This window comes from Sarcophilus harrisii, chromosome 2 (genome assembly GCF_902635505.1).
Source record: "Sarcophilus harrisii chromosome 2, mSarHar1.11, whole genome shotgun sequence".
In the NCBI taxonomy this organism is placed as follows: domain Eukaryota; kingdom Metazoa; phylum Chordata; class Mammalia; order Dasyuromorphia; family Dasyuridae; genus Sarcophilus; species Sarcophilus harrisii.
Window position 1 is genome coordinate 112655470 of NC_045427.1, and position 25924 is coordinate 112681393.

Here is a 25924-nt window from a genome sequence, read left to right on the forward strand (position 1 = left end):
TACAAACACCATCTCATGTGATGCTCATACTGGCCTGGAAGGCAGGTGCTATTATATTATCCCTATTTTATGAGGGAAATGAGCAAACTAATGAAGAGATTAAGTGACTTGGCTAGGGTCACACAGTTAATTAGTATCTGAGACTGGTTTTCAACTGAGGTCAGCCTGACTCCCAAGCATTCTGTCCACTGTGCCACGAGATGTCTCAACCACTTCTAAGGAGCTAGAAGCATTTTGAAGGAGGAAAATCAGCGGGTGTGGAACAAAAAAGAAACATGCACCAAAAGACAAGGGGGGAAGGAGAGCTTCAGATTTAGTACTATTTTAAATGAACTGGTAACATAAAAATAAACAACAGTGTTTTCATAAATAGCAGTTATATAAACTCCCTCACATGAGCATATGTGGATGAATGAAATGGGCATTCAAAGAATCGCAGAACTGGAAGGGCACTGAAAAAAAAAAATCACAAATGTTTTATACTTAGTCTTAATCCATACTTGTCCAAACTGGTGCACAAATTGGATAAATTAAGAGTGATTACTTGCTCTTCAAGAGGATTTAATACTAAAGGTGCTTACATATATGGAATGGACTGGAAAGATTGTCACATTAGTCTAAGTGAGAGATAATGAAGAGACTGAATCAGGATGATGGTGGAAATAAAAGGAGATTGTGGAGAAAGAAATGAGAGGCCTATTAATAATTAAATATAGAGGATGGAAGGAGTTGAACCTGTCAAAAGATGACAGGTTTCTGTAGCGTGGATAAATATTTATAATTAGCATTTTAGAGGGAAGGAAGAACATAGAACTGGGATTCCATCCATATAGGGAATTTCTAACATCTGCTGTGATAACACCATACATTACAGCAGATAAATGACTTGCTCAGGATCACAAAGTCTAAATCCAAAATTAACTATGCCTCCCCCATGCCACACTTCCTTTCCACTATTGCCAATTTAATATTCCTAAATCATAGTATTAGTTCATCCTCCTCTTAGTCAAAAAATTCTATGTCTCTTCATTTCCTACCAAAGAAATCCCAAATTCCTTCATCTTGGATTCAATCTTCCACTTCACTCAATTTCATGTCCTAGAGACTACTGGGCTGTTCTTTAAATAAGCTCTGTGGTTTCCTGATCCTGTGTTACTTTCCCAATTCTCCCTATTTAAATCCTACCCATTCTTCTAGTCCCAATTCAAATACCAACTTCTCTGTTCCTTGATGAACCCTTCTCCAGCCTGAAGTGATCTAACTCCCTGAGGTCATCTACAATAAGTGCTTCCACTTCCTTTCCAGTCACTTTAACTTTCCAGTCTTTTTAACTCTCTACCATCTGGCTTACATAACCTCATCATTCAAACCAAAGTGCTTTCTCCAAAGCTATTAATGATTTCTGAAGGGCTAAATCCATTAGTCCTTATGGAAATGTTTAGAAAAATTGCATATGTTTAACCTATATCGGATTGCTTGCTGTCTTTGGGGGAAAGAGAAGTGGGAAAAAAATTTGAAACCCAAAGTTTGCAAAGGTAAATGTTGAAAACTATTTTTGTATGTATTTGGAAAAAACAAAATACTATTAAATCCAATGGTCTTTTCTCAAGAATCCTCATTTTTCTTGACATCTCTGGAGCCTGGGACATACATGATCATCCTCTTACCTCTGATACTCTCTTCTTTTTAGGTTTTCATGACATTATTCTCTCCGGTTCTCCAAATGTTCCATCTCAATCTCTTTCGCCAGATCTTCATCCATCTCTAAGTGTCCCATGAGACATTCCTGGCCCTTGTTCTCTTTCTCTACTATTTCATTTTGTGATCTCACTAGTTTCCATGGAGTTAATTATTTCTACAAAGATTATTCTCAATACTATTGTTGTGGATACCAACTAAGATCTTCCCAGTGACTGCAATTTCAATGATATTCTTATTCCTCATTCTCACTGCCATCATCCCACCTAACCCTCCCAATGCAATCTGTTGCTATGCTCTGTCACTTTTACCTGCATAACATCTCTTTTAAACCTACTCCCTCTCAGCCTTCTTTAACATTGCTATCACATTTCTCCAGGTTCTCATCACTTCATAACCAGACTTCTGAAATAGCCTGCTGGTTTTTCTTTGTACAAAATCTCTTCCCAATCTTTATCCCAAACTCCACTCTCCAATCAGATGTCAAAGTAGTCTTCCTACAGTGGAGGTCTAATCATGTTATCTTCTTACTTAAGAAACTCCAGCAATTCTCTTATCACCTCCACGATCAAATACAAAATCCTGTTTGGCATTCAAAGCTTTCATGACCTAGCTCTCTGATCACCCACCTTTTCGATCTTTTTACACTTAAAATTACACACACACACCCTATATATAGCCTGACTATACAGTTTTCAAGTTGTTGCCAACTTAAGACAGTAAACTTGGAAGCATGATCTGGCTTTTACCTTTCTTTGTATTCCCAGATGTTAGTTCAGTCTCTGGCAAACAGTAGGTATTTAATAACTACTTTGTATCCATTTATATACTATCTAATATTAAGAGTTATATGTATACAGTTTACCTTCCATTCTAGGGTAGAGTCTAGATTATGAAGTGAGGGGCTATGTCCTAGTCTTCTCTGTATCTTTTAAGTAATTTGATCTCCTAGAGTCAAGCCTCTAAATCACAAACATCTGGGTTCAAGTGCAACCTCAAGTTGCAACCTTCAAGTGCAACCTACCCGAGGACCTCGGGTAAATCATTTAAAATCTCAGTGCTCTAAGCAACTTTCAAAGACAGTGTAGAGAAAGTGCTAACGAACACAGATAACAGTGATCTTCCAGAATTCTCTTTATTAATAAAATAAAAAGATAACAAATCCAATCCTTAACCCTATCCTCTACAGAAACTAAGAGTGTCTAGAACGGACTATCACAAAATCTCAGAAATGGAAAGGACCACTGAGGTTATTTGGTCCAGCTTCTACTTGGAAAGAGAATCTTCAGCATTCAATGAGCCACTTGAAGACTTCTTATGAGGAAGAACCCACTCCTTCCTCCAATGTAACCCATTTTAATTTTGGATATTTTTAATTATCAAGGAATTTTTCCTTATATCAAGCCTAAATTTGCTTCTTCTATCAATTATTCCTTCTCTAGATACACTCCAACTTGTCAATCAATATCTTTCTGCAAATGTGGCTCTCAGAAGTAAACTCATTACCACAGAGGTGATGTGATGTGAGGTGATGAGGGCAGAGCACAGGACCTTCGTAGATCTGAATGATATAGCTCTCTATAAGCAGACTGAGATTGCATTACATTTCTTGGCTGCCAAATCCACCTGCTTGTTGATATGAAGATTGACTGCAGGAAGGGCACCTGAATGAAATTGCCCTTTTAGAGGGCTATTATATGCGACCTTGGGAGAGTCATTTACCTTTCAGAACTTCAGTTTCTACATCTTTAAAAGGAGGAAGATCAATTCTAGGTTCTCTAAGATCCCTTTCAGCTGTGACCAATGATGCTATAATCTAATCATAGCACCTAGTATATGTCATAACTCCACCCTGCACTTGTGAAATTGATTTTTCTGAACTAAGGTCTGTAAAGACTTTGCATTTATCTCCATCAAATTTCCTATTTCTAAATTTGGCTCTATGTTCTAGATTGCCAACATTTCCTTTTCACTTCCTCTATTCTTTACTCTCTACGATATTTCAACCCAAAACTGCTCATTCAAATACTTGTCCAATTAAATCCTCAATAGTGATAGTTATTCAATTAGCATTATTACTTACTATGTATCAGAAACTAGGGAATACAAAGGCCAAACAAAATGATCCCCAGTCTCAAAAATCTTTCATTTTATTAAGGAATAAATAATACGCCTAGAGGAAATTAAATACAACAAATATACAAAATAATTCCCTAAGGTAGGGCAGTAACAACTCAGGAAGGGAAGGTGGTAGAACTAGAATAGTCTTCTAGGACACAGCACTTGAGCTGTCCTTTGAAGGAAGCTGGAGAATCAACAAGGTTCAAATGAGAAGAGAGTACATTCCAGGCATGGGCACAGCTTAGGCTAAAGAGATAGAATATCATGTATGCAGAGAAGCAAGCAGGTCAGGAAGAAAGTACATGAAGGAGAGTAAGCCTGTTACAAAAGGCTAAATGTGGCCTAGGAATTAGAAAGCTAGCCTGAAAACCAGGAAGATCTGGGGTCAAGTTTTAGCTCTGACATTCCAGAACATAGGGACTACCTCAAAATACTCTAGGCAACTCTTTAAGACAATGGTTTTTAAACCAGGGTCTCTGGATAGATTTCAAGGAACCTACAAATTTGAGTAGAAAAAAAAAAAGAAGTGCATTTTTATGTCAATAAGATTGAATTTAATTTTCTATTTTATATCTCTATAAGCATGATTCTGAGAAGGGTCCAGAAACTCCAAGCCACTGTCAAAGGGTCCATGACATAAGACAGGTTGTCAATTTTGGGTCTAAGATGCCAAATTGCAGAGAAGGTGCCAGCCTGGATTGCTAAGTTTCCTCATCTAGAAGTTCTCTATACTATTGAAATCCCAGGTCCTGAACCTATCCTTGTATTTTTACAAGAAATCAAAAAATTTCTCAAGCAGAGTCAAAATTGACTCAAGCACAGAGTCAATGCTGTGCTTTAGAAATATCAGCAATACAGACTCGAAGCAAGACAATAATTGGCAAGAGATGATCCAAGTTTGAATAAGGTTGGTGGCTGTCTTAATGGAAAGAAAAGTAGGTATAATGAGACCTGGAAACAAGCTAAATGTGAGAAGGAAAGATTTTAAGATGAAAGATGGCAGAGTCTTTAATAAAAATCAGGAAATTAATTAGCAAAGATGTTGGGAGGAAAATAATTAAGTTCTGTTGTAGATTTTTTGAGTCTGAGATACCTACCTATGGGACATCTATTTGAAGGTGTCCAATTAATTGCTGGTGATGACTAGAATAAAAACAGGGGCTAGATATAAAAATGTGGAAGTTACTTGCATAGAAGAAACAGCTGTATCCATGGAAGCTGATGAGAACCTCATAACAATGGAGGAGAAAAAGGAGAAAAGGGCATAAGAAAGTCCTGGAGAGCCCATGAATTTGAGAAAAAAAGATGCTATCTTGGCAAAGAGAATAGAGAAAGAGCAGATAGATAGGAATCACAAGAGAGTAGGTGCATGAAAGAACAGGAAAGAATCTTTAGGAAGGGATAGTAGTCAACAGTGACAAATGGGACAGAATGATAGAAACAGTCCATTATTTCTGGTAAATGTACCAACATCTATTCTTTCTTCATCTTCATCCAACCAGGTACTCCCACTAATTTTTATCTTCCGATCATGAGTCACTATTAAGGAATTATTTCTACCTCAGAAGCCACATAACAATTTTTTTTTTTTTTTTTTTTTGGTCAATGGCTCTCAATCTCTTAACATATCTTTCACCTAACCCTTTAACTCTTCTCACCCATACCTAAGAGTCCTAACCATGCTATGGCAATACCTACAGTTATACTTACTCTCTATAATTATAAAGGTCATTTCATCTACCTGCAACTCAGTTTCCTCAACAGTAAAATGAAGATGTATGACTGATGCACTTCATATATCAACTTTTCTCCTCTGGAATTCTTTTAGTGCATTGTCCTGGATATTTCTCTATCTTATCTAACCTCCCAATTTCATGGATTCAAGAGACTAGATGTGCTTTAGTGACCATCTAGTGCTATTCTCTCATTTTAAAGACAAGAAAATACAAATAATTATACAGGAAATAAAGTGACTTGTCCAAAATCACACAACCTATAAGTATCTTGGTTAGGACAAGGATTCTGGTCTTCCCAGGCCTGTTTCCATACTGAATCTGTGCCTCTGTAACTTGTGTGGGTATTCATCAAGAATTATCTTTGGCCCTCTTGTCTCTCTACAGTAAGTACTTAATAATGGATAAGTCCTTTAAATTCTGGTCATTAATTTTCTCACCCGAAAAATTATATGGTTGAACTAAATCAGGAGATCTCTACCTGAAGTCTCAAATTTGATTTTTTAAAATCTTATGACAACTGTATTTCAACACAATTGCTATTTTTTTTTTTTGGCAATTATATGTATTTTATTGGTATTTTGAAGATATTACAGTGAGAAAGCAGTCAGCAGACTGCCAAAGAACTTCATGACATCCCTGGACCCAAAAGACCTATAAGATTCCTCCAGTAATCACCTAGATCCACTTCCATTGTTTCTACTATCAATCTATGAAGATGACTTAAGTAAACTCATTTCAGAAAAATAAAAAATAAGGCTCTAAAGGCACAAAGTTCCTTCTTAATTTAAAGACATCTCCTTTCCCAAGTATTAGGGTCCTTCTAGAAATAAAGTGAAATTGAGCCTTGTAGCATCCACCCAGAATGATTCCAAGTTTTAAAAAAATCACTTTCTAATCTACTAGGTCCAGAAATATACCTTAGAAAATAAGGGGGTGGAGGGATATTAGGTAGAATAAAAAAGGAGAAAGGGTAAATCAAGAAGTACATATTGAGGAGGATATACTGTGGGGTCAGAGAGTCATGTATGAGGTGGGGGAATAATCAGTAGAACAGACCATGAGAAAGTTCACAAAATTAAACAGATATATTGTATTTGAAAAGGAGTAAATTTAACAACTGAAATACAATTCCTGAAATTTCATCAAATATCAAAGGGAGTTTTTGATTTCAGCCTTGCTCTAGAGGACATAATAGAGCCACATGAATGTACTATATATTCATACTTGGGTCAAACTTAAGGCAACCAATTTAACACACTTAAACTATACATTTTACTGATCCTTAAATAAAAGGTGTAAATCCAAGGAAATTACTAAAGCACTAACAACAAATTCCTGACCATGACGCCTAGTGACCAAACTGATAAAAAACAGCATGCTATAAAAAGGAACTGATCTATATAATTTTCTTCTCACAAAAATTCAATAGAATCCAAACTTTGGATTATTTAAGGAATACAAAGACTTTGGGGGAAAAAATATCTTTTTTGATAATTGTATTGGCAAAATTTCTACATGTCATAGCATTACATTTATATAAACTATATTCATATTATATTGCTCAGAGTTCACTGAGAGTTCATTTAAACTTGTACAAGCCTTTAAAATGGAAAAAACTCTACTTCACAATTTTAATTTTTGTTGTGCTTCCCTATAATAAATCACCAATGGCATACTAGTCTCATTTTTAAATTTCTGTAGCAAAACATTTCTTAAGCACATTTTATGAAATCACAAAAGCAAAAAATATTCCTTAGCATCAAATTTTGTTCAAAAGCCCCAAAGACAACTGTCAGTTTTAGAGAAAAACGAGGGGAAGTAACATTGCTAGGCTCAAGGTTTCAAAACTGATAAGCTGCTCCAGAGAAGCATCACGTGCCTAGTTTGCTTTCTACTGATAAAAGTTTTTTTTTTTTTTAATTCTAAAAAAATAAATTATAGCAGTGGGCAAAGAAAAGTACAGGTAAAGCAAAATGTAGATCTAATAGGGCGTTGATTTCTTGGCAGTGTTGGCAGAGGCAATTGACACACCCCTAGCGTCAGCCTGAAACACTACAGCAGTGAATCCTGTCTGGGGATTAACATTAGAGCTCGGAAGGCAAATTTAAATCGCCATGATTCAAAAACAACCACCACCGCAGGAGAGATATTTTTGGAGGTAGTAAGGAAAAATCCGTGGTAATGAGCAAACATTCAAAACAATCATTCCCGTCCTCTGGGACTGGATCTACCCTCTGGTTTACCACTAAATGTGTGTTGGACCTTTCCTGTTTGCTCATTTTGAGAGAAAAGGAGCCAAGTAAGAAAACCCCCGTATGGCTGCAATCAACATCAAAATAAATACCAAGAGGAGATGGGAAAGGAAAAGATCGTTCCCTTCCCTGTATGAGTCTTCCTGTTTAGAAGTCAAGCCAGTGGAGAAATACCAACTAAAAAGGACCGCAGGCTATTCGCTCCCGGGTATTTGTTTTTATTTTCTTAATGTAGGTAATCAGGCCGACATTCCCAAGCGGGGGGATGGAGGAAAAAGGACGGGAAGGAAAAGCAATCAAGAGGGGAAGAGAGGGAAGACAGTCAGATAAGGAGGTGGTCGGCTAAAGAGGGATTTGAGGGGCACGAGCTGGCACTAGAGGAGCGAGAGTGGGTGGCATGGCAGGTTGCAGCCACGGAGGAGTGAGAGAAGTGGGGTGTCCTCCCAGAAAGGGTGCATATTCAGGGGAGGCCAAGGAGATGTGCAGGGGTGCAGTCGGGAGGAGGCTGGAAAGCGCAGTAGCAGTCCTGCCTTGGGGGCCCGGCCCAGGGACGGAGATGGGGGAGGGAGGTCCTGACATGCAGGGGCCCACGCGAGCTCGGCCCCACCGAGGCTGACAGAGACACAGACACGCACACGCAAGGCGCGCGCGCACGAACAGATACGGCAGGGGTCTCCGGAGGGAGGCCGGAGCAGAAGGGACAATGGGGGTGCGGGGACGGGTGACAAATCCTCCGCACCCCGGATCCCCGCCCCCGCCTTTACGCCCAGCTAAGCGGGTCCCAGACGTCGGGGGGCAGGGTTCTCTCACCATGTCGGATGATGGGTCGGCCGCTCGCTGGCTGGCTCGGTCGCGGGAGCGGGCGTCGGCTCTCGGGCTGGATCCCCAGGGAGGAGCTGCAGCTGGCGGCGGCGGAGTGGCCCGGTCTGGGCTCGCGGTCCTGGGGGGCGCCGGGGAGGGCCGCGCGCGGGGGAAGGGGGAGAGAGCGTCTGCGGAGGGGAAACTAACCACAAGGAGGACAAGAAGAGGAAGAGAAGTAGAGAGGCGGCGGCGGCGGAGGAGGAGGAGGAGGGCGGCTGGAGAACAGGGTCGGGAGAGGGGGAGGGTGGCTCGGCGGCGGCGGCGGCGGCAGCCTCGCACTCGCGCCGGGGCGGAGCGCTGACAGTCTCACTGCGGTGGCTCGCGCTGACCCGCAATCTCCGGGCGAGAAAAAGGAAGAGGAGGGCGGGAGAGGAGGGAGAGGAAGAGAGCGAGCGAGAGGGGGAAAGGGGAGAGAGAGAGAAAGACAGGGAGAAAGAGACAGAGAGGAGAGATAGAAAGAGAGCGCGATGCTGCGGCGGAGAGGGGGCGACGGACGGGGCACGGCGGGGCGGCGGGGGCGGAGCTTCGCCGAGCGCCGCCGCACATCCGGGCACCTACGGCGGAGCAGGAGCCTCGGCCGAAGCTCGGGAGCTGCCTCTGGTAGGGGAAGGAAGAGAGGGCGGAGCAACGCGTATTCTCCGCCCCTCTCTCATCTCCTTCCTTCTCGTCTCCCTCCTCCCTCCTCCGTCCGTGCGTTCGGCTACGCCCCCGTGCGTGCTGTGCGCGGGAGGAAGCCTCTGGGAAAGGAGGAGGGCGGTGCCGGTGACGTGTGTTGTCGTAGACTTTCCTGTCACGTGGGGTAAGGGGGGAGGGGGAGGAGGAAGAGAGGGCCGAAGGAAAAGGGGAACTGGGGTAGCGGGGAGGGTGGGGATCTGTTTTAGCGCAGTGGGAAGCCTGGAGTTCTGGCTGAACTACTGCGTTGCCTCAGGGTTGCAGACTTCTAACGAGCCTCCAGCCCTCCCTCTCCTCCCGCCCTTCCCCCCCATTCCTCCCTCCCCCCCCCCCCACTCCTCCCGCCTGGAAGCTGCCACTTTCCACCCCGAGGGGAGGGCGCAGTTGGGGCGGGCTCTGGGCTCGCCGTAGCATTTGCACCAAGCACCTCCTGATAGTTTTCCCCAGAGTGGACGCCCCCTGCCCCACAACCCCCGCGCCAGCATGAGTTGGCAAATCCGAGATCCCCAATGATGAGCCCCTTGAGCCGCGAGGAAACACGCAGATGAAGGACAAAGTGTCCAAGCCACCCGCAGCTTTCAAAGTGGGCGAGAATTGTGGGGGCTGCTGCTTCCTAGCCCGGGAAAGGGCTTCCGCAAACTCTGGGCTGTTGTTTTCCCCTGCAGTCTGGAGGGCCCTTTGGTGCGGGGTGGACCAACCTCGGGGGAAAAAGAGGTACAATTATTCGGAATAATGAGGTCCAAATGAGATGGTGGATCTTCAACATTAAGCAACCTTTAAGGGGTATATAAATGCCAAATATTATTATTATTAGCCCATGCCCCTTCACCAGACCTTCAGTCTTGGGATGACTTCATTCCCTGAGCCTTGGACTGCGCGCTTGCTGAGCTCAAGCAAAGTTCTTAGGAAGTGCTGGTAAATGTTTATCAGCCCTATGGGGTGGCAGGGAGCATTGATGTAGGTACACGGTTTTAAGCTAATTCTTCATTTTTAACACCTTCTAAAGTCTAGACAATGCACACACACACACACACACAAAAACAACTCAAGCCCTAATTTGTGGTGATTTCCTATTTCTGATGTGGAAATATTCACATTGAGAATGTGACAATTAGCCAGACAGGTGAGTTTGTTCCATACACCCTTAGTCCGATTTCCTTAGAACAATTTGTTCCCTTATTACTGATAGTAGCTGCCAAACTAGAGAAAAGTCAAATTTTCACCTATCTCACCAGACAAAAATCGATATCTTTCACTTTTAACTTAAATCTGCTATTACAAGAGCAACTATATCCAAAGGGAGAAGAGAGGTTATTTGAATTCAAAAAAGAAAACTAAAACAGGAGGCGGGGTAGAAAGATAACAAAATACTTAATATGTAAATATTTATGTCACATTTTGTAATCACTTATAAATTTCATGTATCTGTGTAATATTTCTTAGAGTCAAAAAAGGCACTTAAGTGGCTCAGTGGATAGAGCACTAATCCTGGAGTCAAGAAGACCTGAGTTCAAAGTCAGCCTCAAACACTCACTAGCTGGGTGACCTGCACAAGTCATTTAACCTTGTGGCCCTTATTGTGTTCATCTGTAAAATGAACTGGAGAAGAAAATGTCCAACCAGTATTTTTGCCAAGAAAACTCCAAATGGGGTCAGGAAGAGCCAGACAGGACTAAAAAGAAGTAGTTAACTAAAAAAAAAAATGAGTTACTGGCATTAGTTAGCCCCCTATGTTTGTAAGATATGTAGGGAGTATGTATTAATATTTTAAGGGAGTGAACTGTCTAAAGTGGCTTCTTGAGTTACAATAGGTTTGATTCAGAAACAAGAGGGATGCTTAACTGCTAAATTCAGAGTTAGGCTACTATATAAATTGGAAACTAAAAGACCAAGAAGTGAGACAGGACCTTCAACCATTGCTGAAGAAAATCTATTAGAGTTTTCATAGAGGTAACTATAACAATATACTTGTGTTGTGTTTACATTTACATTCAAATGACAATCCTTGAACTAAAGGAATTTAAATCTATGTATTTTATCATTGTATTGACAAAGTGGGGATAAGGTAAGAGGGCTGGACTAAGATCAACAATTCTGAATTTTAATCTTGGAATAACATTTCACGTTTTGTTGTTATCCCCCAAAATATGTAAAAATAGTGAAAATTATTTGGGTTTACAGATTATTTTAATCTATATCTAAAATAATATTAAGACGTAACAGAGAACAAACCCCATGCCTTTTAATGACAAAATTGTTCATTCCGGGTCTCAACAAATATTTGCTTTCTCGTGTACACACATTCACTATGTATAAAATCCTTACCCTCAAGTATACAGTATAGTCAGGAAATTGAAGGCATGTACACAAATACCAGCAGTATTTGTAATAAATCTGGGAGCAGAATAAAGCAAATGCTATAGAAGTTTAGAGGTAGGAGAGGCCATGTCTGCCTGGAATGCAGATTTTAACGAGGATGGACATTTGAGGCTGATCCAGAAGCAGGTGTAGGATGTCCTGTAAGCAGGGACTGGAGTGAGGAAATGGAGGGTATTCCAAGCATGTGAAATCATAAGAGCAAATGTTTCAGTGTAGTAAAACATGGTGAGGAAAGGGGAATGATCCAGTTTGTCTGACTTTCATGGCAAAGGCATCATACTCCTTTGAAAAGTCCTAGGGAATATATTGATGTGAACATGAATAAAGGAAAACAAAGGATATTGATCTTCTCTCAGCTTGGAAACTTCAAGAACGATGATCAACTGGGCTCAACTTGAGGATCTTGACCGCTTTGATGGTGGATTGACTCTAGTATGTTTGTTAACAGTGGCTGAGCATGTGATGTCTTATCCATATACCAGCTTCTACAATGGTGTATTGGTTTTTCAGTTGTGTCATCTTGTGATGTAAACTGTGGAGAAGTTGAACCAGCTTAAGAAGATCACAATTATAGTTTCCGAGCTTTCAGAAACATTGCTTTAGGTTTCTGTAGTTCACATACAATACAGTGAAATCTCCAAATGTTGCCCTTAAGAATCAAATTTTCTTTATAGCCAAGAGATCTGCAGAAGTACCCAAAAGACTATCACTTCCCTAAGTCCAAAGCATCAACAAGACAGTAAATGAAAACTCCATTTGTAGCATTTGCTAATTTTTGAAATACAAATACTCACACTGAAATTTCACAGCCCTTTTGACCCAATGTAAACTAATTCCAGTACATCCAGTACATCCTTGGGTATAAAAAGTCTAGCAGCTTATGAGAGAATAGCTTTTTTTTTTTTTTTTTTTTTTTTTTTTTTTTTTGGCCATATGGAAAGCATCACTAACCAATAAGAACAATTAGAAAAAGTTTGTTCAAATTAACAGATAAAGCAAAGATATATGCTTGAGTTTACCATAGTCAATTTCTTTCTGTTATATACTGCAGAGTTCCTTCAGCTACACCCCAATAAACCTGCAAAGTTAGTTGAGAGGGCTGAGAATTTAGGGATAAATTGGTAGTAATAATCCACAAACATGAGGAACCCTTAAAATCTTTGAAATGGGAGTTCTCACTAAAGCAGTGCTTAGAATGCAGTTTTTTAGAATCTCACTATGAAAGGGGATCTCAGAAGACATTGGAGCATAGAGTTGGAAAGGATCTTAGAGATATTCTACTTCAATCCCCTTATTTTACAAATCAACCTAAAGCACAGAGAGCTTTGGTGACTTACCCAAAATTATATGGGTACTATGGGGCAGGGCTGGAATTTGAACCTAACTCCTGATTCCAATACCAGTATTTGTTCCACTCTACTATATTGATTCCAAGCTATATGCAAAAGGAATACCCCTCTACCCATCCCTTTCAACTAGGCATCTAGCCTTTGCTTAAGACCATTAGCAAAGGGAAACTCAAATCATCCCACTGTACTTTCAGATAGCTCTAATTCAAAAGTTTTTCCTTTCAACAAGCTGAAAACTACCTCTTACCTCTAGGCAACTTCTTCACCCCCTTCACATACATTGCTCCTACACTCTGGGGACAAGCAGAATAATTCTAATCCTTTCACAACATGACAATTTATCAAGTGTTTTTAGACAGCTATCAAATCCCAGTTAATCCCTCCCACCTACTCTCTACCCCCATATCTTCTTTAGGTTAAAAACATCCGATTCTTTCAAACAACCCTTGTATGTTAAAATCTCTATTCTTATTACTACTTTTTCTGGACATGTTTCAGTTTCTTAGTACTCTTCTTAAAATAAGGCATGCAGAAGAGATCATTCTAGATGTCTAAGCAAGATTAAGTGTAATATTATCACTTCTTGTTCTGAATACTGTGCATCTATTAATACAGCTTATTCTGGCATTAGTTTTTGGCTATTTTATATTTTGGACTCTTTTTGAATTCATTCTCCATTATAATTCAACATTTATTAATCATCCAGACTAGTTACATACGGCTCACCATTTGTACTTGGTTCAGTCGTGTTTTGGTATCCAAATGGAGGGACTTTACCACTTATTTCTGATAAATTTCATCCTATTATTTCAAGACTGCAGACACCTTTTTGAATACTGATTCTGTCATCCAATTCAAACTGACATTTGTATAGTGTTTACTATATATCAGACAATGAAAATACAAGGACAAAAATCAAACTGCTATTACCCATAAGGAACTTCTGTTACCAATGTAGTGTGTTGGCTATCCCGACTTCACATTACCTGCACATCTGAGAAAGATTATATAGATATAGCTATATCAGTTATAATAACCAAATCAATGATAAAAATATTCAACAGAGCAGGGTTAAGGGTGGATCCTGAGCACTCTGTTAGACAATTCCTTCCACATCCCCTGCTGGCCTATGATATTCTCTAGGAATTTATTTCCTACTGCTTTAGGTGGCATGTTTCCAGCTTGGCAAAGAAGTGGTTTTGGCAGTGCTCTAAAGTGCAGTTTGAACTGGTATATTGGTCAGTATTCTGATAAACAAATGGGATATAGTCCCAATGGACAATTATTCCCCAGTTCCACATGCCCTACAAGAATTCCTGAACTGTTGAAAACTATAGGATATTGCAAATTCAAATGGTATGATTTATTTATCTTGAAAAGTACATTTAGAATTCTATCCTCACTACCTTCCAAATTGTGGAAGAAATTATTTCCCCTTACTCCATTTATATCTCTCTCCCATAAAGAATTATCTTGGTAAGGGTAACAATCTGATTCAGTTAGTCCAGCAGGTCTGGAGTTCATTACAGTATAGGTCAATCACAAATGCTTTTATCATTGACTGTAATCATGATAGATCTCAGATATTATATTTTTTCTTTCCTGTCAAAAAGGAAGACAAGGAAACCTGTAAGTGGGATGGATAAGCAGAACTCTTTTTTATATATTCTTTTACAAAAATTCTCAGAACATGGCAGTCTCAGATCTTGTAGAAGAATATAACCACCTGTTTGGTTGGTTTCAGGCTTATTGCACATTCATGCCATCTGTTGGGAAAGCAGTACCTCATCTTCTAAGCACAGAAGACAACTTGAAATTGTTGGTATTGTGGTGGGAGGCATCAGATTCTGTTTGAGGCCAGATTGGCATATGCCAATAGTTAAGGAAACTAGGAGGCAGGGTTAATCCTTATGAAGAGTGTGTTATAAAAATTTAAGAAAAATGGGAAGCAGGTGAGGCCAAAGAAAAGCTGATTACCTGTATTTTTTATCTTTTGTACTCAGTTATCAGAGTGAATGCAGAGTACCAACATCCAAAGAGCTAAGATAAGGGATGAGTTGCTTGCCACTTAGGGCTCAAAGCCAAGGAAATATGCTGAAGTCTGAGATTCTAAACTTTAGGAAGAAGAGAAAATTAACTGTATCCAAAGTCTATCAGCCTCCTTGAATTAGGTTTAGGTTTATTTCAGAGGCTTCTATTCTGTCTTCTAGCTGCCACTGACACCCTTCATTAGCATGGTCAGACTTCAGCTACACCCTAATTAATGCCTTAGCTATGTGTGCTGAGTCTAGGTTGTACATTCTTCCCCACAAACAAAGTTTCCCTAGGCATCAAGCCTGTGGCATGCAAGGGTTATATTGGTGGGAGAAGACTACCAAATCTAGGTCATATCTTCTCTGCAGGCCCACAGATCTGTCAATCTAACTGGTATTTCAGGTGTTTCTAATGCCTCTTTGAGTCAAAGATATGAAGCACAACACATTCTTCCTGCCAATCCATTTTTTGTGGATTGAGGATATAGTTTAGGGTTGAGGTGATGAATATTAAAAAGGAAAATAGCTGTAACTAATAGTCAAGAAGTGCCTACTGACCTTTCAGTTCTGAGTCTCATGATACAGACACTTCAGGTTGATAGCTGCATTTAATAGTAATATTCAAAGTCTATCAGTGGAAGTAGGTCCCAACTTGTATGCTGCTTTGGCTGCACATAGTATAATACAAATGAATCTTAAAAACTTCCAACTCTCTCAGTAAATCATTAACTTTGGAGACTGCAGTCTTACAACTTAGTCTTATACAGTAAGAGTATAAAGGGAAAAAATATGAACAGAAACCATAGTTTGTATAGAAGGGTATATTCTGAGTCAACCTATGGATCAAGCTATGTAAATGAAAGTCTGTTGGAAACTGACAGAAATTTTAGTAATGGAAGTACTTTTCCAACTTTTGGCTTGTACTATTATCTGCCCTCAGAATAGAGGTGATAAGACATAGAAAAGGTAACTTTTATGTTAGGGGATGGCTTATGAATAGAACAGTTTAAAAATAGAATTACCAAGTAGCTTTGCTGAAAGTAAAGTGAGAATGAATGATATGGAAGCTGAAAATTTCAAAAAAGATAGGCAGATTTGGCTGCAGTAGAAGATGCATTGTATCTGTCAGTGTTGCAGCAGAGATAGATCATACCCCTCTTTTCTACCTTTTCTCCTGCTCACCAGGAGAGGTAGTAGAGTCAAGAAGCAAGAGTTAAGCAACTAATAGTATCTCAATTTACAAATCTAATGGCCTTTTTAAAAACCTTATGCTTCATGACTTTTCTGCTGCCTTTGACAATCAATCACTCTTTTCTTTCATACTTTCTTCTACTAGAATTTCATGAAACTGATGTCTCCTTGTTCTCTCCTGTCTGGGCCACATCAGTCTCCTTTGATGAGATCTTCCTCCACGTTTCACCTGCTCACTAACTAATGGGTGTTCCCCAAGATTCTCTGGGCTTTCTTCTCTCTACTATTTACTTGGTGAAATCATCAGTTCCTATGGATTCAATTATCATCTCTATTCAGATTATTCTAGATCTGTTTGTCTATTCGCAACCTCTCTCTTAATTTCTAATTTTACAACTTCATCTGCATATTGAATATCTCAAACTGGATGTGCTGTAAACATCTTACATTCAACATCTTCAACTTGAAGTCATTATCTTTTCCCTCTAAAATCTTTCTTACTAATTTTTGTATTACCATTGAAGGCTGGGCTTAGCAATGTAGGTGAGATCTTCAACTACTCCATAGTTGTCACCCTATGTCACCCCCTATATCCAATCTATGACCAAGTCATTGTTTTTTGTAACATCTATCATATATGTCCTTTTCTGACCCTCTGACATTGCCACTATCCTCATACTTAGGATATTGCAGTTATTGCCTTCTGGTTGTCTTAAGTCTTACCCCACTATGGTTTGTCCTCCACTTAGGTGACAAATTGATTTTCCTAAAGCACAGATCTGACCATATCAACAATAAACTCTGTATTCCTGTTACCTTCAGGATTCAATGTAAAATTCTTTAGGTTTGAAAGCCCTTCACAAGTAGCTCCTTCCAGTCTTCACCTCCTTATTCTTCCTAACATTCTCTGTGATCCAGTGACACTGATTTCCTTGTTAGTCAAATATCTTCTAACCCTATGCATTTTCGTTAGCTTCCTCCCATGCCTAGGATTCTGCCCTTGTTATTTTTATGTCTTAATTTTCTTCAAGTCCCAGCTAAAGTTTCACATTCTTCAAGAAGTCTTTCCAATATCTACTTAACCTAAGTGCTTTTCCACTGACATACAATTTATCCTCTGTGTATCTTGTTTATACATAATTGTTTGCATCCTCCATTAGACTGCAAGCTCCTTGAATGCAATGACTATTTCTTTTTTTTTTTTTTTTTTTTTTTTGCCTTTCTATCTTCAGCACTTGGCACAGTGTCTAGCATAATATAAGTTCTTAATAAATGCTTGTTTGATTACATAAAAGATCAGTTTTCTTTGAATTGCAAGTTCTATGCCAACCTAGAAGGCAAATGGCTCAGTCTGATATAACCTGTCCTAGATGTTAGTGAATTTGATGGAATTGATCCTACTAAAAAATAAATTTTAGCAGATTTGACATTGATTGAATTAGTGGGTAGTCTGAAAATATTCTAAGTTGTTATGGTCTGTGTGGATAATGATAGAATACAGCATTTTTCTCAGATGTTGCCAATATTCTCCAAATGAGGAATAAGTATGTTCAGGATTAGGTCAAGGAAGAGGATGAAGTGATCTGTGAGAAACGACTCCCAAAGCAATGTAAGGGACACTGAATTCCACAATAAATTATCCATTTATTTTAGAATTGAGTTGCAGAGAGCAGTTCTACAGGCCCAAAACAATGCTTTTTTTTTTTTTTTTTTTTTAAACAATGAGGTGATTCAGGCCAATTCCAATAGTCTGTGATAAAGAAAGCCATGAGGACTATGGGGACTGAATGTGGATCACAACATAGTATTTTCACTTTTTTGGTTATTTTTTGCTTGCTTTTTGTTTGTATTTAGAACACAACTTTTTGCAAAGATGAATGCTGAAAACTATCTTTGCATATATTTTGAAAATGAAAAGCTATTATTAAAAAATAATGCCATTATCATAGGAATTGGGTCCTGTGGATCACTCAACTTCACCTCAGGAGATGTCTGTCTCTGATTTGCAATGCCATTATTGATACCCACTATTGAATAGGTTCATGCTTTTGCTGGACCAAGTTAGTATCTAGGAACTTTTCCAAAGTTCCTGGACCCAGAACATTAGTTAATTGGAAATTTTAATTTGAAGAACAGAATAGACAATTTAGGTGTTGTCCTAAGGAATCCTAGGAACCAGAATTTTGCTCTCGTAGGCTGTAGTGGTTTTGTATTAACTAGGTGTCTGGACCTGATATATGATGTGAAGATTGGAAGATAGGGAAGATTCAGCATAGAAAAGATCTCAATAGTCTTAGTCAGGAGGGGAGTTTGTATTAATCATAGACACATTGTCTTATCAATGCAACAAGGTATCATCTATTTTCATCTATATAATTTTATCTTTAAGAGAAAAATCTGACAGGTTCCAAAGTATGCCTTGACTCAGCACTAACTCAGGATTAACTCAACAGGAATCCTTTCTCCAGCTGTAGGTGACAGATCTATCGATTGGCACCCTGGAACTTTATAGAATCACCAAATTTGGCTTGGCATCTTTGCAAGAATGCTTCTAACTTGTCAAGTTTTGAGCCAAGTTCCACACTTCAAGGTGGCCTATCAGTCAAGTAGCTCAGTTACCCACAAAAAGACCACAAAAGCCTCATTGGCTCAATATTTTAAATCTCATGAATGAACCTTCAGGATCAATTTCATCTAGGTGAGGTTTTAAAGGAATGTGCCATACAAAAAATGCATTTTTTGCTAGCACTAACCCAATTCCTATAAAGATGATGCTAGTGCTTGCAAGTTTTTTCTTCTTCTTTTTATCAGGATTCCCTGAGATATATTTTCTATGCCTGTCTAATCCAGGTGTCATCAGAGCCTAAAGTCCTGGACCTCTACTTCTGATAGTTAATCTTTCAAGTAGGGCTTCTACATGATCTTCCTTGCTTTATTGTCATTAAGAAGGCAGCAATGAATATATAAATATCCAAAAATCAGAAATGGGATTAGTGTGGGGCCTAACTTCCCCATCCCTGCACTCAAGCTTAATGATGAAAAGCTATTGATAGCAATAGCAGAGGAGAGGTGGTAACTGTAAAGAGAAATTGAATGAGACACAGATTGGAAGGAATTATGAAACCATGGTATAATAGTTATAATATAGTGGTATATTATAACCACCTATTGCTAAGTGGGGATAGAGAGGAATAGACAGACATAGAAACTTTATAAAGGAAGATAACTTCTGAACAAATATGGAGCTAAAAGAAAAAGAATGAAAAATGACCTGAGAGAGGGGGTGGGGATTTATTCCTTATAATTTGGACAATGGTAATAGCTTTAACAATTAAAGTCAGAACAAACTTTTTTTGGCGGGGAGGGAGGCCAGCAATTGGAGTGGTTCTAGAAAATTTTGAGATGCTAATGGGTTATCCAGATGAAAATATTCATGTAATTGGAAGTAAAAAGATGAATTTGGGAGCCATCTGCACTGAGATGCTTGTTGAAGCTGAGATTTGAATGGGATCACTAAGGAAGAAAGGAAGCTTGAAAAATGTGCACATTTAGGGAGCGAAGCAAGGAAGAAACTTCATAGAAGACAAAGAGTGTTCAGTTAGGACAAAAAGCCCTTTGTGATACACACAAAAATCAAATAACAAGAAGAGATGTTGTTCAGTGGCATTTATATGGAATTCACATGCTCTACTCAGCCAAAACAAATTTTATCTTAAAGGATGTTCAATGATTCTTTTATCTCCATGCAAAGAAAGTCTTTGTCCCTTTTAAAATCTCTGAATTTAGGTCCTTTCTGATGTATACCAGTCAGCTCACCTGTTGTAATTTGAAACAACCAAATAAACATTTTGAAAATAAAAATATTTATTATGAAACAGATAAGACATAAATAGGATTTGGACTTAAGGCTAATAGAAAGGGACAAACTCACAGCATCCATAGGGAAGTCCTAACAGGATGAATGCATTGTGATTGCTCATCCTATGACAACTATTCTGTATCCTTATGCCAATTTACCAAATATTTTACTTGTTTATTGCTGTCTGTGCTTTCACGGCTATCATCTGTTTGCTCCAGTTGTTTGTGTCACCAGATGAGCAGCTTTTATCTACTACTACTGCCCAGAATTCCACATGTCCAAAGTAAGTCATTTCTTTCCTTCTTCCCATCTCCAGTCAATGATGTAACATGGAGCTCTTTTCTCATCTGTTTTCATGACTATCCTATTCCATTCTGGCTCCCTTGTGGTGGTGGTGGTGGTGGTGGTGATAATGGTGACAATAGTGATAATTGATGAGTTTCAGTCATGTCTGATTCTTCATGACTCCATTTAGGATTTTCTTGGAATAGTTTGCCATTTCCTTCACCAGTTCATTTTACAGATGAGGAAACTGAGGCAAACAGGGTTATGTGACAGCTAGGTGGTGTCTTGAGGCCAGATTTGAATTCACATAGATGAATGTTACTGATTGTAGGCCTATCTTCTATGCCACCTTCTCTTGTAGTGACCTTTTTTTTTTTTTTACCAGCTACCCATATTCATTGCACCAGGTCATTGTGCCAGTTTAGTTTATAGAATTCTGGGAAAGTGAACTTTTTCTACCAGCACCATGTTTAGTGACAGCATATTCATCATATATTCCTGTCTCCTCCCTCCTTCCCCTGAAAAAGGGTCCAGAAGGATTGAAAAAAAATTAAAAAGATAGAAAAAATGCCATGCTGATTTGTTCAATATAGGCTGCTCAGGCTTTAATAGACCCTAGGAGAGCCTTTTGAACTTTAAGAAATCAAAGATAAGCAGCAAGTCTTTAGACTTGAACTCTGAGACAAAAGCAGGATTATGGGCTCAGTCATAATGATTTTTAATTTTTGCTGTTTACATAAAGATCAGATTTCTCATTACATATCTACATGTAGAGTTAAAGAATGGATCTATTATTTCATTCATATAGAGAAGTTTTAGATAAGGAGATTCCCTCTAGTACTAAATGTGAAGACCAAGTTAGTACCCTGGATACATTAGAATCAGCCAGAGGTCTTTATTCTTGGTCTTTAGGAGTAGAAGTGAATTGGATGGATGCAGGATTTCCACAATTTCCTTCTTCCTTGTCTACTGCCAAGTGACTCGCTTGTCTTACTCCATCCCCTAATCCTTCCCACAATTCTCTGTATACACCAAAAGATTGAACCAGCACAGAATAGTGGGAAAGGCCATTTTCCCAAGCATATACTAATAGAGTATTGTTCAATTGGTAATTAGCCTTAAGTGCTTGATTGTCTGACCTTAGTGCATCAACTCAGAGTTTCAGCCCTTTACAACTAAAAGGTTAAGTGACTTGCCAGGATCACATAGTTAGTGGGTATCAAAGACAGGACTTAAACTCAGTATATCCTGATCCCAGCTCTGTATCTACCATCAATAACATGCTGCTCTGTATCTGAACATAAAATTTTAAATCTCATTAAAGTACTAAGATTGCTATGATTTTACTGTTGTATATATTTTGGTGAACTATATTTCTAAGTTCTTCCATTAAATACACTGCTAATATCTATTTTTGTAAAAGATAAAATGCCCAATATATAATTGTACTTTATGGATTCAGTTCTATTGCTTAATTTGCTGCATTATATATTTCCTTATAATGTGCTATTTTTCATTTACCCAAAGTACATAGTAAAATAAAAATTTTAAAACTACTTAATTTAGAGGAAACTATGAGAATAAAATTGTATCACTTAAAAGACATTCTTATTTCTATTGAATGTATGTTTTGTGTTAATAGTTTCAGAATCTCAGAAAATATCAAAGTATCTAACCTACATATTTTCAAAAATCCCTTGTATAATAATTCTGACAACTATTCATAGACTTTAAGATCTCTAATAAGAGGGGAGCTCATTACCTCCCAAAGTAACTTCTTTAATATATGGATGTTAGAAAGTTTGTCTTTAAAGGGAACCAGAATCCATTTCCTTGACTCTTTCACTTACTGCTCTTAACTGTTATATCAGAGGGCATTGGGGAACAATACCATAAATGAATGAAAATTCATTTAGGTATTTATGGTGTGCAAAGCATGGGGTATAGGAATAGGAAATTCACAAGACAATTACTGCTCTGGGAGACGTGATAAATAGATAAGAACATAGGATCACAACTGTAGATCTGGAAAAATCCTCAGAAGCCATTTAGTCCAACTCTCATTTTACAGATGAGTGAAATAAGGTCTAGGGAAGTTAGATGATTTACCTAAGATCACACAGGGAGTAACTTTCAGAGGTAAAATCTGAACACAAATCCTCTAACTCCCAGAATCCTTAAGGTACAACCTCAAGGGAGACAGTAATTCACCTTCTTTAATATTGTTTTCAAACCATGCGTATTTCTGAAAGCTAATGCTTTCAGATAATGCTGAGCAAGAACCTTCTTCTCTATGTCTTCATTCTCTGTAGTTTGCTGTAGGAAAAGGAGCTATATCACTTCTTGAAGCTATTTCCAGGTTATATCTTTGTAAGCATGATGTGAGTGGCCTGAGAGGCATTGCTATTCCCTGAATTTTTGGGGCTAAGATCCTAAGCTGATTCTACTTGCATCAAAGGTGAAAAGATGGTTAAAGAGGCTGTTAATAACTTTCTGCCCTTCACTTCTAATAACTTTACCTTCAAACAGCAGTAGTGATATAAACTTGCCTTTTGTTCCCAAAGATTTTAGTTCCTTGCCCAGAACTTTATAATCCTTAGTGATGCTTTTGGAGTTTTTTGGTAGTATCATTTGTGATTCATGAGGACTGAGAAGTAGTATCAAGTTTATCAAGGCTCAGTGGCTCTATATTATCTTATGGACATAAGCCCAGGGTTTCTCTTCTTTACGTCAGATTGGTAGCCATTTTGCTATCTCTCAGCAGAAAGGAAACAACCACTCCCCACTACAACTTCTGCCCTTCTTCTAACATAAGATAAATAAGATGTTTTATCTTATTGGCACCATGGATCCATACCATCATTTCTTGAAGCATATGAAGCTGCTATTTCGGGAGAGGGTCTCATTCCCACTTCAATTTCAAAAGTCTTCTTAGAATTTACCTACAAATGTCTTTCTTTCCCGTCCTTCTTTGTGCCTTGTTCTTCTCTACCTTCCAACCTTTCCTTTTAGTTTTTTGGATCCTTTTTCTTCTCTGTTTCCTATTTAAAATTCCCTTTCCCAATTATTTTAAGGAATGTTTTATTTCCCCAGTAACTTAAAGAGGAGAGATTCTTACTTCCTTTTCACTTTGGCTTCTAAGAGGGAGAAATTGTTTTTTGGCACTGGGCAGAAACCCAAATTAAAGCACATTCTCTACAGATGACTGTAACATTTATCTTTTCCTCCATAATTATTTTGAATGAGATCCTCTTTGTCATTTTTCTTATGGCTAATTGCAATCTTAAATGAACTATTTGTAAAGTTGCTTCAGAGAAGTTCCTCAATGAAGTTAATTTATTCATAGTGGGTTTATTGCTGCTTCTTTTCAGATGAAGCTGTTTCTTAGCTGCCTTTGATTTGTAATTAGAAGATTCTTGCCAAACTCTAGTGCATATAGAAGCTGTTTCTTCCCCCCCTCCCCCACTTCTCTGGTTGAGTACCACTTCTCTGTTTGATTATCTTAAATGGGAATCTAGATACCATAAAGTATTTATCAAAATTCAGTTACCTTCCTCTTTCTTCTCTTGAGATACTGCTTTGCCACTATTCTTTCCCCATTGGTAGAAAATGTAATTATTCTCCCAATTGACAAATATTTGAATACTTGAAGACAGTGATCATTTCTCTCTGAAGTCTTCTTCAATCTAAATATCCTAGGTATCCAATACCTTGCTCAGTGCCTTCCACAGATTAATTCCTTAAATATTATTTTTTTGAAATATTTCTTGAATTAAATTGAAGTTCCTTCAACCTATCTTCAAATGGCATGGTCTTCATGCTCAGTTCTTGCATGAGAAGGTATGGTCACCATACCAATAACCAGCATTCCAATTCAGAAAGGAGTGGTTACAACTTCCAACTTTTACAAATAATATTATTGGTTTAGGTAACAGTTAGGGCGCTTATATTACAGAGTCATAAAGATATTGTTAGTTCTCTCCACTGACCCCAGTTATGTCCATTCCTCAAGATATATTTCTACCATTTCTGTAGATTCACACTGATTTTTCTTTTCTCTGACTAGCTCCTGTAACATGTCATCATTATATATTTTTATATTTTACATTAAAAACAATAACTATCATTTCTATATTTACATAAAAATTTGGAAGGCATTTTTCATGTGTTACTTTATCTTCATAACACTAATTGTAAGGTAGGTACTATTATTCTCATTTTACAGATGAGAAAACTGAAGTAGGGGTAAAATGATTTGCTCAGTTTCCCACAGATAGTAAGTGTATAAGGCAGGATTTGAACGCACATCTTTTTGTCTCAAAGTTTAGTGCTCTGGTTAGTGTACCATCCTTCTGCCTCTATTTATTGTCCTGTATTATAATTTGATTTAATGAAGTATATAAATAAATAAAATAAAAAACTTTTAGTCTCATCAACATTTCTATTGTATTCTCCACTATATTTAGTACAGAACTTAATAAATGCTTATTAAGTTGAGTGATACTATAGATTCAATTGCCCTTGAAAATTTTTTTGATGATATTAGTTGTTGATCCTTAATAGAGGAGCAGTTGTTGTCATTTAGTCATCTATGACTCTATGTGATCACATGAACTTTGTCCATGAAGTTTTCTTTGCAAAGATATTGGAGCAGTTTGCCAATTCTTTCTCCAGTGTATCTCCATTTTACAGATGAGGAACTGAGACCAATAGGGATTAAGTGATTTGCTCAGGATCACATAGCTAATAAGGATCTGGGACTGGATTTGAACTCAGATCTTTCTGACTCCAGGCCTGGTGTTCACCTAGCTGCCCTTAAAGGAGTACTCCAAATTAAAAAAAATCCAAATGTACAAAATAGATATCTTTTATAGCTCTTGAAAGAAATTATTGCCCTTTTCTAATATATATACTATAGGTGGGTCCCATAAATAACCAACCTTATGGGTTTGTGAACTGTGAGCCTTCGCCATGAGGAATGATGGGAAAGGGATAACCAGGTGATTCCTGGACCTCAGCTCTTCCCTTTTCAACAGTAGCTACCTTTGTTTCTTAGGGAAAAAAGGTTGGGGTGGGGAAGGGAAAGGGGAAGGCTAGTTGTCACTAGGACCAGGAAGGGAAGGGGAGATGGGGTAATCCTTTTTTTGCTAGGCAACGGTGAAGAGTTACCAACATCCCAAGTTCCAAGTTGGAATTCAGAACATTCTCCCCTAGAAACTATGTTGCAAATTATGGTTAGTTACCTAGAATGTATCTAGAAACGGTAACATACAGTATTTCAGCTACTTTATGAATTAAATTGCCATGTCCTGTATTCCTTTTGCCAGTCTTCATATTTTTTGAACTTTCTATAACATTTAATATACTTTTTTAATTTCTTTCTACTTGCTTATTCTTTCTTACCTTGTCTTTTGTGTCACTCCTTTTTCCTGATGCCTCTGACCACTCCTCTGTAGTTCTCTTCAAGAATTCATTTTCTCTTCCTCTT

At 38.4% G+C, this 25924-nt stretch overlaps 1 protein-coding gene across 4 annotated transcripts in view; it reads right to left on the minus strand.

Moving 5' to 3' along the window:
- PPP3R1 (protein phosphatase 3 regulatory subunit B, alpha) overlaps positions 1-25564 on the minus strand; it is a 96868-nt gene extending 71304 nt beyond the window's left edge. For 2 of the 4 annotated variants that reach the window (XM_031950590.1, XM_031950591.1), the window contains exon 1: positions 25377-25564. In XM_031950590.1, the coding sequence (XP_031806450.1) occupies positions 25377-25409 (33 nt within the window). In that variant the 5' untranslated portion in view covers positions 25410-25564. Of the gene's footprint in view, positions 1-1667; positions 1924-8617; positions 9196-25376 lie in introns of those variants that run through there. The other 2 variants (XM_012540166.3, XM_031950592.1) reach the window with 2 other exon arrangements.
- Between the last annotated feature and the right edge of the window lie 360 nt (positions 25565-25924).